Source organism: Oculina patagonica, chromosome 3 (assembly GCF_052425735.1).
Source record: "Oculina patagonica isolate OP01 chromosome 3, crgOcupat, whole genome shotgun sequence".
In the NCBI taxonomy this organism is placed as follows: Eukaryota; Metazoa; Cnidaria; class Anthozoa; order Scleractinia; family Oculinidae; genus Oculina; species Oculina patagonica.
The window spans coordinates 22,572,163-22,589,831 of record NC_135760.1 but is presented as its reverse complement, the minus strand read 5'-3'; the positions used below and the strand labels follow the sequence as shown (position 1 = coordinate 22,589,831).

Sequence of the window (17,669 nt, the reverse complement as noted above, 5' to 3'; positions counted from 1 at the left end):
ATTTTTAAGTTTGCAAGTAATTATTATAACTATTGTGACAATAATTAGAACATGCATGTATGAAAGGTCTATCGATTTTTGGCATCAATATCACTGTTGATTGAGCTTTTTACCTGTGCATGAGCACAGTCATATGACTGTGCAACAATTCCAGTCAAGTTTTTTTATTTTTTTTTACTATCAGATGAAACCAGGAATTGTAAAGCATAAGCTCAAAATAACAGAAAATAAGTACCAAGTGCTTGGTTTGAAAACGGCTCATTCTTTAGATTCTTGCACATGTAACGAGCTACACTTTGCTTGGTGGAGTCTGGAAACTTCTATTGCAATTTCAGAGTTAAAGGTGAACCAATACTCTATACAATATTCAGGCTTTTTGGATCAAATAATAATTATTGGGTCCAAAACATCAACACCATTATAAAAGATTTGCTGCATGTACACTGGCCAACACTTGACGATTCAACTAGCCAGCAAAGTGGGTTACCAGCCACTTCTATGACATCACCATGACAGCCACAGCATCAAAACTCTTAAATTGTTCCTTCTTTTGTCTGGTCAAATGTGCACTTCTCCAAACGAGCCACTCATACTAAATTCCGTCCCCAGGGTGGCCACTGCAGAGAGGTTTAACTACATTAATTTCAATAATTGAAATGAAGTAAGTGATTAAAATGAATTATCAATTACTGATAACGCCAATGTGTTCATTCAGCTAAAATTGATAGTAGAACATCACCAGCCATTTTACATCACACCACTTTGCTGGCACAAAATTAATGTATGCTAGCAAGAACAATTTATCATTAAAACTATTCTAATTGTAAATATTCTCAAAGTTATTGTTAAAATTATTAAATCTATTAATATTGTTAAATAAAATAATTATTATAAAACATTCATATTACTCAGGGCTCGACACTAACAGTAGCCAACTGGCCACAGGCTAGTAGAAATGCACTTTTTGCTAGTAGGTCTTCGCCTTTCATTAACCAAAATGGCTAGTGAAAATTTCAGGCATTTTAGTTGAAAGAAAATGTAAAAATTACCTAATTGAAATCGACTCCAAGAGAACAGAACTAACAAGTACACTGTTTCAAGATATCTATTTAAGAATATGGGCAAGTGAATGTTGACTTTTTCCAGGCCTTTTCCATGACAAAAGCAACAAATGACAGAAAAGTGCCTCTACCAATATTTTTAATTTTGTGTGAAATCAACAAAAGCAAAACATCACTGTAACATTGATCAGCGATCAAGTTGCAATTTATATGAAACATGAGCTTAAGGTCATTACATGAACACTTTCAGGATGTGCAGTATATTAAGTTTTGGGGAAAAAAGGTAGAGATCAAATAAATGTAACTTCTAAGCTCACATAGGACTGGAAAACATTTTAAAAATGCCTTTCCTTTGCAACTCCCCCCTTGGTAAAAAAGGAAAAAAAATGTAAAGCCATGCTTAAAAGTTCTGGCTAAAATTGATTTTGGCTAGTGAAATCAAAGCTGTCACTAGCCACTAGGCTGGTTAGCAAAAGAGTTAGTCTCGAGCCCTGATTGTCACTAAATGTCAAGTTACCGGTTAGTTAGACAACTTGATTGTTGTGTTCCTCCTGAACTGGTGGAGCACTATGGACATCTACAGGAACTACTAATGCCTCTCTTTCAGATGATGTAGGAGTAACGGGTTCAGTTCGTAATAGCTTATCATCATCATCATCATCTTCGTCATTTGCTAGTGCCTGGTTTTCATCACCTGTTGCAGCATAATGATCTGATGCCACTGATCCTAACAGAGAGCTATCATCGTCATGTGCTTTAGTATACTCCTCAGCTGCGTCACGATCTTTAACCAAATACAACGAGCACATAAGGAAACAGAATCCTCCAATAACGGAAATGAATGTTGTCATCAGAAGAGAATACTCCATGCTTCTTGCACGATCTGCATCACTGTCCCCTGAACCTCGGATTCGATCAGAAATCTGTAAGAAAAAAATCCCAAGCTCAGCCTTCTTAACTGTTACTGCCAATACGTATAACTACTATATATGAAGGGCAAAGGGAATGGGAATTTTTTTTTTTTGTTATATAACAGGAGTTGTTATGCCGGGGTTCTGTTTCCATACATTTTACTGAAGCAACCCTGTCCAGGCTGCAAAAAATCGTACAAAATCTGGTGCAAAACATGCACAAATCTGCCATGAACACTGGAGGGCAAGCTATGCACTGAGATCTAAAACAAAGAAATGTCAAGCTTTACTGTATTAGTGAAAGTCGCTTAAAGCTGTCACATCCTTTTGCCATTCAGTATGGTGGACTTTGTGCCATGTGACCGTATGTTGCAAAAGGTCCATTTTCAATAATTTTTTTGGTCCTGCAAACCTGACCCTCGGGTAGATTGGTGAAGTTTTGTTCAAGTGTTTTTTGTTTGTTTGTTTCAAAACAATACAAACAGTGATCTGTGATTAACTGAGTTCTTACCTCACCGACTAGCCAAGGACTACCTGCATCACCAAATAAGTGGGAGACAAGAATTTGAACAGCTTCAGCAGTTGAACGACGTGAAGGAATAATTGTATACTACAAACAAAAGATGCTGTTGTTATTGCTGAAATTTTAAACTGATAGAGGATAAGTCACTATCAGTGGCACAGTATTTAATCAATTATTACTGTTATGCAATGGTAAGCATTTTTATGGTACTACCACATTGGAAAATTAACGTACTGATAAATATCCTTAATATAAACTGGTAATACTATTACACAGTTATCTTAATTTTACTCTCATTGTTTTTTTCTGTATTATTTCAAATAATTTATTGATAGTCTAATTAGGGTAATTTGGTTGTTCTTTTTCTTTCTTTGGTCAGCAAAAATCATCAAAGAGCTTCACATTACTTTAGTTATTTCGTCCCATCTTATCTCATTATTCAGCACGTATGCCAACTCTAGATGTACATGTATATGACAAAGAAAATTAACCTGTTGGTCACTTACAAAATTATTATTTAAATTGATTAGCTGTTAAGCTGTTAAATTAATCAAAATTTGATAACATCATTGCCATGTGTCTTACCAGAACCATATCTCCTACTGGTGCCCAGTTCATAAAGAGTAACACCTCACCAAAGAATATAAGGGCCTGTAATTGGTTGATAATAATAATGCAAGTTTTAACTCATATTTAAAAGTGTCTAAGGCCAGTAGTAGGTCGTTATTGTGATCTCTTAATACATGTATGTAACGTGATGAATAAAATTACAGTACAGTAAACACCCGCGTGTAAGAACCTACAATTTTCTAAGTTTGGCAAAATAGGTTCTTGTATTTGGGGGTAGTTATTGGTAATTTAGGCTAAGTAGGTTCTTAATTTCTAAGGAGGAGCCATAGTTTTTGATTGTACGAGAAGAAAAAAAATGTGTTTGGTCCTTCATTATACAGCATTTATTCCAAAGAAGACAATTACAGTCTATGTGAATCTGTCTTTTCTTTATGTAGTAGATAAAATATGAGCGGGAGATCTGTATGGGCGTTTACAATGGCGAGCCGATAGGCGAGCCATTGTAAACGGCCATACAGATCGGACGCGAATATTTTATTCTACTTGTGAAATGAAAACAATAAATCGAATTCAAAGTATTGTTATGCGAATCAGTACAGATCTGTATCTAAAGTTAATGAATACTAATTAGCTGAGCAGTAGTTTGTATCAAAAGTTAATTCTCTTGTTTGATGTGTATTGGGGTTTACAGTTGTGTACATATGATCTGAATATGGTACTGGCATTGGTTTTCACCCGCATGAATATTTAATGAATTTTACAATTGTAAATACAGTTTGGGATGTTCTGTTAAAAATGTTCATAAAAATTTTCTATAACCCACATATAAGAACCTGCTGAAATTTGCTTGGCTAAACAGGTTCTTATATTTTGGGGTATTAAAATGGCAAATTTCTGCCAGCAGGTTCTTAAACCACAAGGTTCTTACACGGGGGTGTTTACAGGATTCAGTAAGCAAGAGGGTTTATCAAATAATAACCTATTACTAACAGAGAACAAGGGCAGAACAAGGGAATATTACTTTCTCACTATGACTCTAATGAAGATCTACATGTATGACAGAAACAAAAAATGTTCAAAGATTTGCAGATGTCGCTTAATGTTTCTGATTAATTTCTGAACATGTCTGAAGACCTCCAAAGATTTCCAACAAGTAACAGTCCCTTGCCATATAATAATAATTATTCAGCTGGGTGTCTGGGCCAGAAAAATTAATTTATAACAATGTAACGGGCTACACAAGATTTTCACTGCGTATGAATGACTAGTAGCTTGCATCACTGACTAATGAATGTTTTTCTTAGCTGGGCTCTACCTAACAGCGATAACCTACATTTTTCCCACACAATATTGACATTTTGTTCAAACTTTTTAGCCAACATGAATGGAATTGAACAGTATGTTTCACTTTTAGCTGATTCAAAAGCAGTTAAGGTTCTGGAAGAAAAGTCTGCTTTGTTCACTTGCTTAGACAATAAATAAATAATTTATTTATTGTCTAAGCAAGGGAACAAAGGAGATTCATTTTTATTAGAACCATGCAATAATGTATTTATTTTTATAACTGACAACTGTTAATAAATAGATACTCACATATGTGAGTTTGATGTTCTTTGATGCTAACACAAGACTAAAGAAGAGAAAAGGTGCTGAACCAAGTAACGCAACAGCGCATACAATGGCATCAGCTCTTCTGTTGCGTTTTCTGTACCATGCAGCTAAAAAGGCACCCAGCCACACACCCACTATCCCAGCTGCACAGGTGATGACGCCAACCTTGAGACTTATACTTGAATTGGAAAAAAGAAAGAAATTTTAACTGTCATTACCATGATCACTGAGTGACTCACATGGATTGTGTTGTTCCAGAAAATATCCATACCCCTCCCACGGAAGGTTTTTGGTTTGAATCACCACCCCTCTGGAAATTTTAGATAGGCCCCATACTTTCCTTTAAAAATTTTGGATTTTAAGACCCCCACCGCCCCCCTCCCCCCAGGATTTCCAATGGCCTTCCATGTTGTTGGTAATATGATTATTTTCTGGAACTGCACAGAAAAAGAGTAGTATAGGGGGTGGGGGTAGGAACACTCAGGGAAAAGACAAAAAAGTCAGGGCTCGAGACTAACGGTAGCCAACTAGCCAAAGGCTAATGAAAATGCAGTTTTGGCTAGTAGGTTTTGGCCTTTTACTAGCCAAAATGGCTAGTGAAAAAATCAGGCTTTAGTGGCAAGAAACCGCATTTTTTATTAAAATCGTCTCAAAGAGAATATAACTAACAAGTAAACTGTGAATGTAAAGCTTTAAACAAAATTCTAGTAGACAAAAACGCATGTACATGGACAATTTTTATAGTGAAGAACAAAGCCTAATGACATTGTTTTCACCCCCCCCCCCCCCCTTAAAAGAAGAACTATGCTTAAAAATTGTGGCTAGTAGAAAATACGTTTTGGCTAGTGAAATCAAAGCTGTCACTAGCCACTTGGCTAGTTAGCAAAAAAGTTAGTCTCGAGCCCTGTAAAAAGGGAGGTGTGTATGAAGCAGTGGTTTATAATGCAAAAATAATTTATATATACATGCTTTACCACTACAGTGGATTCCCGCTTCAGCATTTATTACAGCCATTTTGTTTGCATTAACAGTTTCTCGGTCCTTATTCATTGCCCTGTTAACGATGTTTATGGCCAAACCATTAAATAAATGTGGCCAGATTTTGTTAACCGTTTGGTGGTCACATCAGTGGATAAAGAACAACAGAGAGAAGCTATTTATTCAATTAATTTTCCACTCACTTGCCTGTCCCCCCAAACCGGAAAAAAGAGGATCTAGATATAGCAGTGTTTATATTAATATTAATGAAATTTATTTGACATCCTGAGAACTATTAAATCTTTATCTAAGTACTCTTGTTTTTTCAAAGTTTGTTATTATGTGTATAAGTGAAGTAAACCACCAAAAAATAATAAAATAACTTATTTAAGCAATCTGTGTGAAAATAAAGATTATGTATCTAAAGATGTAAGTACTACTCACTCTGATTCTGTTACTGATGTAAGTCCTTGAGTTTTGCTTGCATAGAGTAAGAATTTTGGTGCCCAAAGTGCCAGGGCACCAGTCACAAATGCTACACAAGTAAAACCCAGATCCAGCCAAATAAAGCTCTTTCTGTTAAAACAAAATCACGAAAAGTAACCATTTCAGTTCAATGTTTCTTTGCTTGTTTCGTTAAATTTGACTGGCTAACATGAAAGCTACAAGGGTAGAGAGGGGAAAGGATTAGGAATGTAATGTGTATACACTTAATTAGGGCCAAGGTTGGTTTTACAGGAGCGCAGGTAAAGGTCATGTGAACTGTAAAACAGGAGAGATAAAGCCTGTGTCAGGGTAAGTGTCCCACACCGCTAAAGCTAATTCCAGTTTTGTTAGCAGGAACTGACTAGGACTATTTCCTCTTACACTGGATGGAAATTGCTAGTTCACCATAGAGTTACCTTCCCCTGCATTAAATTTGTCAGTACTTATTTACTTGCCAAAGAACACAACACAATAACCCCCAGGGGGGGTACTTGCAGTATACATGACGGGGAGGTCCGACGTATTTTTTGGGGTTGAAAATTTACACCCTCTGTATTTTTTTGGGTCAAGAGATCTGCAGGGCTGTCACTAAGGGCCGGGGGCCGGGGATTTTCCCCGGCTACAACGAGTTTGAGCCCCGGCTACTTTGATACAAAACCAAAACATGGAAAGTGAAAAATACATCAAATAACAAAACTGTGAATAAAAGACAAACCAATAGTTTATTGATACAAATTATTATTCACCTTTTAAAGAGAGCGATTGACATTTCATCCGAGGCTGTGATTGAAAACGTGTAAATGTCGAACAATGACATCTTCCTTTGAAAGCGCGTGATTTTACGACGTGTTAGTTTCATTTGGATTCCCTTGTTGTCGGAGATTCCAGCTCCGCGTGAAAATGTCATAAAAAAACGGAAGGCAAAAGTGGATAAATGAATAAAACTGGATTCCTTCTTATCTTCTGGCTGTGCTTCAAGGTAAGATTATGTTTAACTGAAGAAACAACAGTTTGGGCTTCAGCATTTCTCTTTCGAATCGACTACCGAGACGATGCAAGAAGGAAATTGCACAAGACTCATGTGGCCCAGTAATAGTCACACATGGACTTTCCATAGTTGAACTATGGACACTTTCCACACAAATAAAATCGGCGATCAGTTAACTGTAAACTTGCAATATTATGTGTGTTCTCCTCTTGCCTGTTTTAATGCTGTTTTAATCAGCTACATGTCAATAAACACAGATCAGCCAGTCGAACAGGGCTTGTATGCATTATTACATGTACTTTCTATGACAAAACATTGGCTTGTCTGTGTTTTCTACATAAGTGCAGAAAGTTTCGTTGTGTGAATTTCTCAAAGCAATGGTTTTCGTTCAAGAAAAACAAACCAGTTTGACGTTCCCAACAGGTTCCCAACGCCATGTTTTTTTGCTTTTGGTCACGAGTTACTTTCACTCATTCCCAGTCTTCCTCAACTTTTCTTTTCTGTCATGCCGTTAGTCACAAGTCAGGCTGTTTCAAATCCCAAAATAAATGATAACTTTCGAAAACTTGTCAGATTCTTGTCGAATGTCGCAGAGAAAGAGAAAGTTGTACGTTACTGTGGTGTAAAAATTGCATAAAAACAAATTTGTATCAGGAACCAACCTACCTAAAAAACCCTAAGGAACAAACCCTACCTACCCCCCCCCTCCCCAACAACCTAATACAGAAAAATCTTGTCCCCCGGCTACATTTTTCATTTCCCCACCTACTTGAAAAATTAGTGACAGCCCTGGATCTGTCATGTATTTTTTTAAGGTCTAAAAGTCTGTTTCATTGAATAAATCAGTATCGAGGTGCTATGTCTTGTACTTTTTGGGGTAGAGAATTTTGATGCCAGGTATTTTTTGGGTTCGCAATATGAAGCTCCGTCGGACCCCCCCTCCCCCCCCCCCCCCGTCATGTATACTGCAAGTACACCCCCTGGGCAATAACCCCAGGTCAGGGCTTGAACTCAGTCTGCCAAATCCAGAGTCCAGCACACTAACCATTAGGCCACCGTGTCTCCCACAGAGAAGTTAAAGGTTAAGACTATTCACAGTGATTTTAGTACTTACACAGTTGTTAGATACTTAAGGTCAGCCCACCAGCTGGTTGTATGATGGACGTTTGAAGCTGACACAGCATTAGGGTTTTCTCCTCTTTCTATAGCACCTCGCTTTGGCTCATGGACTACAAAGATACACAAGAGGACACACACTGCACCAATGATGGGCGTCACCTGACAGTAAGAAAAACAATAGTTCCACATCTGAATATTTTTACCACAAATTTTAAATCATTTATTTTTTTGTTACAAAACTTTAGATTTGCTTCAAAAACTTTGAAAGTCTAAACTAATGTAAAATTCTGCTGCATATTAGCTTTCTTACAGAAAGTTATTGCTACATGTTGTTGCTAATACAGTTGAACCTTTCTGTAATGAACAGCCTAGGGTTCTGTTTTCATTTTTGTTTAGAGCAATAGTTTATCTCAAGCTGTTGAGTCTGCCAAAATGGGTCATTTCATTAACAGTTTACACCATCCAGGGCTCGAACCGGGACTGTTTGATCTACCTTGTTCTTACTACCGTAATGATTCGATTTAGTGCCCGGGGCGCTTATTTACTTTTGGCACCTCAAGGAAGGGCGCTTAACAACAACAACAACAACAAAAGTTTATTTGAACTGTAAAATTACAAAAAGAAATGTTTAAGCAATTATTATTAGCAATTATTTAATTTTTTGAGAAACAACCAGTTGTTCAAAACAAAACTTTAATAAATACTTAAATAACTAACAATTACAGAAACTGTAACAGTAACAAATTGTTGAAAGTTTGAAAGAATTGTTCATTTTAGCAGTAAATATATACATGTACAGTACGATGAATGTTCAGAAGTCTATGTATTTGACGTCAATGACTTAAGTAGGGGCAGTTATTCACAATAGGGCGCTTTTTAGGATAGGGGCGCTTATAAGAATGGGGGCGCTTATTGGAATAGGGGCGCTTATTGACAAAAACACATTCGAAGGGGGGCGCTTATTCGGAAGGGGCGCTTATTGAAAGGAGGGCGCTAAATCGAATCATTACGGTAATTTCGCAATTCCAAAATAATTGCGAAATTTAGTATGCGCGAAAAAAATATTGCGTGAGATTTAAACACGTGAAAATTAATACCATGCTATATACCAAAACATTAAAAAAATTAGATGTTTGGAACTGCAACTCTCAACCCTTAAAAATACCTTATCGCCCTGTTTTCAACTCGCACCCTTCCTCTGATTACTGTTTTCTTCAGCTTGTAAATCGGCCAAAACCTCTTTACTACAGTCACTAAAGATTCCGTTTGCAGGCTCCTTGTAGTTTCATTGAGCCAGATCTTTGTATATTTCCAAATAGTTCCTTAGTCTAGATCTTTGATGACTGATCCATAAAACACTGACAAAATCGCGAAGTTTAATACACTTTTATTTGCTCAAATTCTTCTTGCAAACACAAAAATTAAGACTTACAAAATTCAGCTCCCAAATTTTTGCGAAATAAGTACGCACAAAAATTAGTAAGAATAAGGTACTCACTCTAGTGGTCATACAGGACCCGACTAAAATGTATTTTGGTGTAAGCAGCATATTCTCATTATCACAAAACTTACACGTAGGCCCCACTGCCACTGATTGTCAAAAAGTGAGGCAACCTCAGTTCCTACTATATAGCCAAGTCCACTGAAAAAAGAGACAATAAAAAAAACTTAATATGCTTTAGGTAACTACCTTACTTATAATAAAACAAACAATAATGTGTGGTTCAGAAAATATCCATACTCCCCCACAGAAGGGATTCCAATTAGGAAATTCCAGGGAGGGGGGGGGGGGTCACAAAGACCCAAAACTTCAAAGCAATGTATGAAGGTAAATTGGAATTTCCAGAGGGGTGGGGGGGGGGTCATAGGGCAAGTCCCTTCCATGGTGGGGGTATGGATATTTTCTGGAACCACACAATCAAGGATGGGTTGGATATGTGTCTTTTGTTGTAAAATAATACAAAATAAATGCTTTGCTTTGCAAATCTGTTGTTTGTTGAATGAGCTCACAATGAGAATCCATGAAATGTTTTTTATGATGTATCCTTATTATGTTTGCTTCCAGACATTTAAATGGTACAACTTTGTTTCATGGGTTGTTTGCTTCCAGTTTTATACAACTTCCATAGTTATCGAAATGTGATGGGTTTTTTAACATGTTTTAAAATCCTATGACATTTTTCATGTCGTACACAACAACTCCAAGGAAGTTGTAGTGTAATTGTGTTTTATGAGTGTCCCCAATTAGTGGGCTTCTCTATGCATGCTAAAAGATTTTCACCCTCAAATAAAGTAAATACATGTATGTATTTAAATTCTTGTCACAGACATGTCTTAACCTTGTTGCATGCAAACAAGTTGCACCATCTTACTTGGCCCTAATGTTCTAACAACAATACTATTCGTCTCAGACGTCCGTGGACAAGGGACTTTTTTCGGCCCGCTTCACGGACCGTTGGTTTTAGACTGCGGTTCAAAAATTCTGGTCACATGATTATGTTTTTGTGGCTCTGTGGTTTGCAAAACACTGATCACATGATGCCATTTGCCGCGGGAACAACCAAAATGGCATCACGTGATCAGTGTTTTGCAAACCGCAGCACCACACAAACATCACGTGACCAGAATTTTTGAACCAAAACTAAAACCAATGGTCTGTGAAGCGGATGGAAAAAAAAGCCCTTGTCCACGGACGTCTGAGACGAATAGTAATACTATGTCTTACTTCAAACAATGACTAGAGGATATCTTAACAACCTGGGAGTTCTCTGGAACAACTTATTAATATGCTTGTACAGAAATGGGTACCTGCAACTTTACAATAGCCACTGATACATGTACACAGATGTACAGCCATATCTCTGCTTACCTTCCCACAGGAATAGCAAAATAAAAGACAGACAACATCCTTGTTCTCATATCTCCAGTAAAAAGATCTGCTATGATAGTGGGTGCTATTGTAGAATAACTAGCCTCTCCTATTCCAACTACACCACGAAGGATTAGGAACCACCAAAAAGCCTGTAGGTAACAAAGAGTCTATTATCATGAAACTACCAATAATAAATTCTATCCAGAAATTGCACATCTGGAAAAATTAAAAACTTTGTGCACAAGTTCCATGACCTTATTACTAATCAGAGTGGAGTTAATTTGTTCCTCCATACATAAAAGTTTCAATTGGGATGTTCCCATTGGTTTAATGGCGTTCTACAGAAAATGAATTGTGTGCTTCCAGAAAATATCCATCCCCCATGGAAGGGATTTGCCTTAAGACCCACCCCCCCCCCCCCTCTGAAAATTCCAATTTAGCTTTATACATTGCTTTAAAGTTTTGGGTCTCAGTGACCCCTCCACCCCCCCTGCCCTCTTTGGAATTTCCAATCCCTTCTGTGGGGGGAATATGGAAATTTTCTGGAACCACACATTTAAAAATAATTCCTACTATAAAACAAAAAAATGTAAAAACTAACTAATTAAAAAAAGTTGAAAATGCTTGTTTTAAAATTCAAGTTTTAGGTTTGTAAACTTGTTTTAAGCTAACTACACTTTTTACAATGACTGTGTTACAGCCCTGACATGGACCCCAGAGGGAAAGAGAAAGAGAGGCAGGCCAAAAACAACCTGGCGGTGCACAGTAGAAAAGGAGAGGTCCAAAGCAGGGTGGCAGTCCTGGAGAGAGGTGCGCACTGCAGCGCAAGACAGGAATCGATGGAGAGCACATGTGGAGGCCCTACGTGCCAACTTGGCACCAGGGGACAAGTGAAGTGAAGTGACACTTGTGATTTATATACTCACATCTTTGCTCAGTAAAGTACTGGCATAGACTGTACCAGACCAGACTAAAATCCCTGCTGCCATGATATACTTTCTCTTATAGCGATCTCCCATGTAGCCAAAGACAGGAGCGAGAACCATGTAGCTACAAATGAAGACAGTTTGAAGCAGACCTGCCGCTGAATTGTTATCTTCTATATCAAAATACTTCTGGATGCCATCTAAAAGTCCTAGTGTGAAAAACATCATTGTGTAAATTAAAGGAGTTACATGACGGGCAACACATCTTCAAAAAACTGGCAAGTATTTTCAAGTTTGTCAATCGTAATCCGTTTCAATCTTCGTCAGTCAAAACCATCCTTGGTTATTTTGGTGTTTTTATTATTCCTTTGTTGTTTTTCTATGTTAGACAACTATAATTTTGAGATTTCCTTCAATTTGAAAGTAATCAGAAAAATGACTTAAAATACTGTGACATTGCTCCTTTAAGGACGTTTGCGCCAAATTTTCTACTCAATAGATTTCATTTTTTTTTGCTGTGGTCGGATAATGAGTTACTTGTGTCAGAAATGCAAAAAAAGTTGGGGTCACCGACTTCGTTTCAGAGAAAAAGCGTGTGGAAAACTACCCTGATTTTGAAAAATTGGCGCACATAATTCAGCATGATTTACAGAGTTTATAATTAAAAATAAAGAAGATGAGTAAACGGAGGCTAACGATCTTAGTCACATTTTGTATAAGTGCGTCTGTTGGGTAAATAATTCCTAGTTTTGCCATCTTTTTTGTAAAACTTAACCCTAGAAAAATGCATTTGAAACTGTCATACGGCAAAAAGGAAAACTCAAAAAGTGGAATTCAAACCATCAGTGTGACAAAAAAAATCACACTTCCACTCGATAGATTTTTTCATTTTATCCTAAACTTAGATATTAATTAACAAGTGATCTGTTAAGAAAAAAGTAAGGGTCACCGGCCATTTAAGAGAGCCAATTGCAAGCAATTCTAGTGGAACGGCAACTTGCCCTATATGCTCTTAAAAGTTTTACTCAGTGCGCGCACTCAATGTATGGCGTGGCATGGTGTTGCGACATGAATTATGTGCGCAGTAGGGATGCGCATAAACAATAAGTGCGAACGTCCTTAAGTTGTATAGTGACGACTACCATTCAATATGAGGTTCAAGTCTGTATATAAACCCAAGTATGTGAGCATTCACATAAAAGCTATTGCACCATCTAACAGTACTTCAAAATTGACTATTAATGCTGTACAACTAAGGATACTCTAGTGTGTCACTATTTAAATAAAAGCTATTTTAAAAGCATACTTCTATACAATACTTAGTACTATTTACATGTACTACCCTTATCAGTTGAGTATGCAATGAGGGAAGTTCCGCTCCCAAGTTTTACTGTTAAACCTCTGCTATTGTCAGGGGTGACAGAGCTAGTCTCCATTGGAAACATCTCATGCTATTGATGTCAGCAGTCACATTCACACAAAAGTTGAATCACTGAAAAGTGCAACAGACTGAGCACTCACATCAAATAGCAACAGCGGAGTTTTTTACGGTAAAACTTGGACGCGAACTTCCGTCATTGAATACTCAACTGATAAGCTTAGTATTAAGCTATACAAGGTGGTGCTACCTTATTCTTACACATTTTCACGCGTACTTAATTTCGCGAAAAGTCGGAACCTGAATTTTGCGAGTATTAATTTTCGCGATTGCAAGTAAAATAAGACCAAAAGTGTATTAAATTTCGCGATTTTGTCAGTGTTTTATTGATCAGTCGTCAAAGACTAAGGAACTACTGAAAATAGACAAAGGTCTGGCTCAGTGTAACTACAACGAATCTGCAAACAGAAACTTCGGTGACTGCGCTAAACAGGTTTTGGCCAATTCACAAGCTCACGAAAACTTTTATCAGAGGAAGGGTACAGTCGAAAGTAAGACGGAAAGATATTTTCAAGGGTAGAAAGTTGGAGTTCCAAACATTTAAAATTTTTATTAACTTTTTTGGTATTAATTTTCACGTGTTTAAATTTCGCGCAATGTTTTTTCGCGCGTATCAAATTTCGCGATTATTTTGAAATCGCGAAATCGCGAAAATTAGTACTCAAGAAAATTAGTAAGAACAAGGCATCTTTTACATGAGTCTGAAGATAGTATCCTGATGTGATACCATTTAAATTAAAGCAAACCCAAGAGTGTATTTGCATAAATATATTTCTTTCTTTTCATTAAGCTTTTCACCTTCAAATGACAGAACAAAATACGTATTTTGGCACAACTAACTACAATACATCAGATATGTATGGTGGCCTACGCATGCCATAGTGAAATTGCACACTGTTTCTTGTTCTTTTGGCATTTTTTTAAACTTTGCTGTATAAATTTTTTTCTTTTTATTGCTGTTTTACTTTTCAATAAAATACTTTTTCTTACATTTCTTATTTTTAAGTAGAATGATTGTTGTTTTAATCGAAAAATAGTTTTATTTTGTTTCAGTTTAGTTTCAGTACAGTTTCAGTTCAGTTTCAGTTCAGTTTCAGTTCAGTTTCAGTTTATTTTTTACTGAAACTAAACTGAATCATGGCCTATGAAGGCCATAGCCCACAACGCAGTGCACCCAAACAATCCTTTTCAATATGGCGGACTGTTTCTGTCACACCAGTACAGCTGTCAGTATGTCACAAATTCATAGTAGCAAGCAATCAAGCCTGTTTATGTACAAGACAAGTAGGTTTTACTTTACCTTACATGTTAAGAAATTCTCTGTAGACAGTAAAACAATGAACTGTTGCATGAATGTTTGATGACTCTAAACGATCGACTAGTGTACTTGTGGTCAAATATTATTATACGCAGTGGCTATTACTGTGGGAGTCCACAATTTTTCGTAGAATTTCTGTGTGGGAAAATTCTAGATAACAACCACCGTAGCAAAACATTTCATATGTTATACAACACAACACAAAAGTATCACCTAAAATAAACCCTGTAAACTTTATAACCTATGTATCCCTATACAACCATGTAACTGTATACCCCTATCCAATCATATACAGCGCTGTAAAACCCTATACACACAAAAGCCCCTATACAACCATGTAAACCTCTACCAACCCTGTTAACCCCTATCCAACCCTGTTTACCCCTATCCAACCCTATACACTACATGGTTTTATAGGGGTTTACAAGTCTGTATAGGGATATACATGGCTGTATAGTGATCTACATGGCTGTATAGAGGTCTACATGGTTGTATAGGATTGTACAGGGTTGTTTAGGAGTCTACATGGTTTTATAGGGGTATACATGGCTGTATAGGGGTTTACAAGGCTGTAAAGGGATATACATCGCTGTATAGGGATCTACATGGCTGTATAGAGGTCTACATGGTGATATAGGGATATACAGGGTTGTTTAGGGGTTTACGTGGTTTTATAGGGGTATACATAACTGTAGATCTGATAGGGGAAGAGCTAACCTGCGATCAGGCGTTCTTTTTTCTTTTTACGAAAGCGAGAGGGAAAAAAGAACGCCTGATACATTTATTTAACCGGCCGCCGGCCGCCCCCTTATTTAAATAAACTAATGTGTCGTCGAACTGTCAAACCACTCTTTGTAGTTGGCGGCAAATTCGAGACTCGGATTTCCACAAGGCGTGAAAAACGTCTGGAGAAAAATTGTACATACATATGTACAGCCTGTATTTAAACTTCGCCGTGTTGAGATAAAAATGCTTTTAGTAGCAAGGTGAGATGGCGCTTGTGAACATATTTTTATCAGTTGTACTGGATGCCGTCCCTTTATTTCAGCTTACACACACACAAAAAGGAATTCACCGACAAGAGCTGTTTTACGGCAGATAGGATCGATCGCTTTTGTAAACATTCCAACATCTCTGGGATATTGTTTTCGAAGAACAACAAAAACATCTTCACGGAACCAAAATTATTACGCATTGTCGCTCACTCTATTTGTTCTGCCTTCAGAGAGTTACACTTGATATCTGTTAGGGCTTCAGCTAACGTAGAAAAGAACTCGTCCTCGCAGTAAACGTGACTCGTCTTTGCCATTACCAGCTTCTGACCGGAAGTCTCGTTGAAATACGACAACCAATCAGTCCACACCGCTCCATTGAGTATTGTTTCTCGACCAATCAGACAAAAAACCGGAATCTGGTTTTTTTACATGACTTTCGACAAGCAAATGTATCATGCCCTCCTTCCCCCGCAGCAGTAGTAGGGAGGGAGGGTATGATTTCAGGTTAGGGAAGAGCTGTTTGTTTATATTTGGGGTTACAGTTTGTGTTATATTACATGAAGTACTTAGAGGCTACTCAGTTATCTAAGACTTTCTGTTTGGGTGCACTGCATTGTGGGCTATTATCCTCATAGGCCATGATGCAGTTTAGGTTTTACTGAAACTAAACTGAAACTAAACTAAAACTGAAACTAAACTGAAACGAAATAAAACTAAAAGTAAACTGAGACCAAATAGAACTGTTTTTCGATTAAAACAAAAATCATTCTACTTAAAAATAAGAAATGTAAGAAAAAGTATTTTATTGAAGAGTAAAACAGCAATAAAAATAAAAAAATTTATACAGCAAAGTTAAAAAATGCAAAAAGAACGAGAAATAATGCGCAATTTCACTATGGCAGGCGTAGGCCACCATAGATATGTAAATGTCCAGATCTAAAAATGGGGAAAATAATATATTTTGGCCTGAAAATAGGTCAGGATCTGGAGAACTGGAAGGTACTCCACAAACAAAAATTCCAAGGTACCCCTCCCCCCGCCCTGGGGAGATACTTAGCCAGGCACAGAATGTTGTCTCTTGGGCAATAGACCTCTTGAGCTTTATTTGTTTGTTGTCTTGAAAATCTTTCTTTCAATTTAAAACAAATTCATGTGGATATGAATGAATAATTCTCAGAAAGACAAATGAACAATTCTCTGGAGAGCATCGGATGATTTACAACAAGATATTTACATACATAGCTATAAGGAGGTCTATATAAGATTTGTTCTTTCCTGGAAGTTCTCTTTCACTTTCCGGTCATATTACTTATCTCTGATGATATAATTTCATCACACAAAAGACACAAGTAAGTGATAATCTTAGAGATATCGTGCGTTGGGGCATACGGAGAGAAATATCAAATTGATATGGGGACTTGCTCAACTGTCCAGATATACAAAAAATTTAAATATTAAAAATTGAATATTGCTAGCTGATTGAAATAGATATCCGTACCTGCTATTGTCTGCCGGTCCATATAATTTAGAAGGTTGATGACAAATAAAACAAACACCGTTATGTAAGCCCGTTTGTTCGGGCCACAAGAGCAGCATCTTTGTCGGACGACAGTTCCGCTCATGCTTTCGTCGTTTGCGATACCTTCAACGCTTCCTGGAACTGTTTCGACCTTTGGCTCCGGGAATCCGTCAGCTGACATATCAAGGCGAAAGGAGCACTAAAATATTACTCTGTGAGGAATAAGCTGCGTTTTCATAGATGAATTTTCCAACGAAACTGACTTAGAGCTCTCCTATTTCCTCTGTCGCAGCAAAGCCTCTGTAAAACCACCTGACACGTAAAGGCTTGGCTGCGTAGTAGCGCAATCTCCGC

The 17,669-nt window shown here is 37.3% G+C and overlaps 1 protein-coding gene across 1 annotated transcript; it reads right to left on the bottom strand.

Moving 5' to 3' along the window:
* Window positions 1–206: 206 nt before the first annotated feature.
* LOC144645330 (protein spinster homolog 1-like) lies at window positions 207–17,615 on the bottom strand. Its single transcript, XM_078504872.1, has 11 exons — window positions 17,295–17,615; window positions 12,046–12,254; window positions 11,117–11,268; window positions 9,820–9,889; window positions 8,243–8,406; window positions 6,099–6,230; window positions 4,659–4,854; window positions 3,081–3,146; window positions 2,484–2,582; window positions 1,579–1,984; window positions 207–617 (listed from the first exon to the last, which is right to left on the bottom strand). The coding sequence occupies exons 1-10, from the start codon at window positions 17,494–17,496 to the stop codon at window positions 1,586–1,588; spliced, it is 1,689 nt and encodes a 562-aa protein (XP_078360998.1). The 5' UTR covers window positions 17,497–17,615; the 3' UTR covers window positions 207–617; window positions 1,579–1,585.
* Between the last annotated feature and the right edge of the window lie 54 nt (window positions 17,616–17,669).

Bases quoted from the DNA above. Each gene is read 5' to 3' on its own strand.
- LOC144645330 (XM_078504872.1), bottom strand. From the start codon at position 17,496: ATGTCAGCTGACGGATTCCCGGAGCCAAAGGTCGAAACAGTTCCAGGA. The intron at 9,890-11,116 runs GTAAGCAGAGAT...CTCTTTTTTCAG, and splicing joins TTTGCTATTCCTGTGGGAAG to TGGACTTGGCTATATAGTAG. The intron at 4,855-6,098 runs GTGAGTAGTACT...TTCCAATTCAAG, and splicing joins ACATCAGTAACAGAATCAGA to TATAAGTCTCAAGGTTGGCG.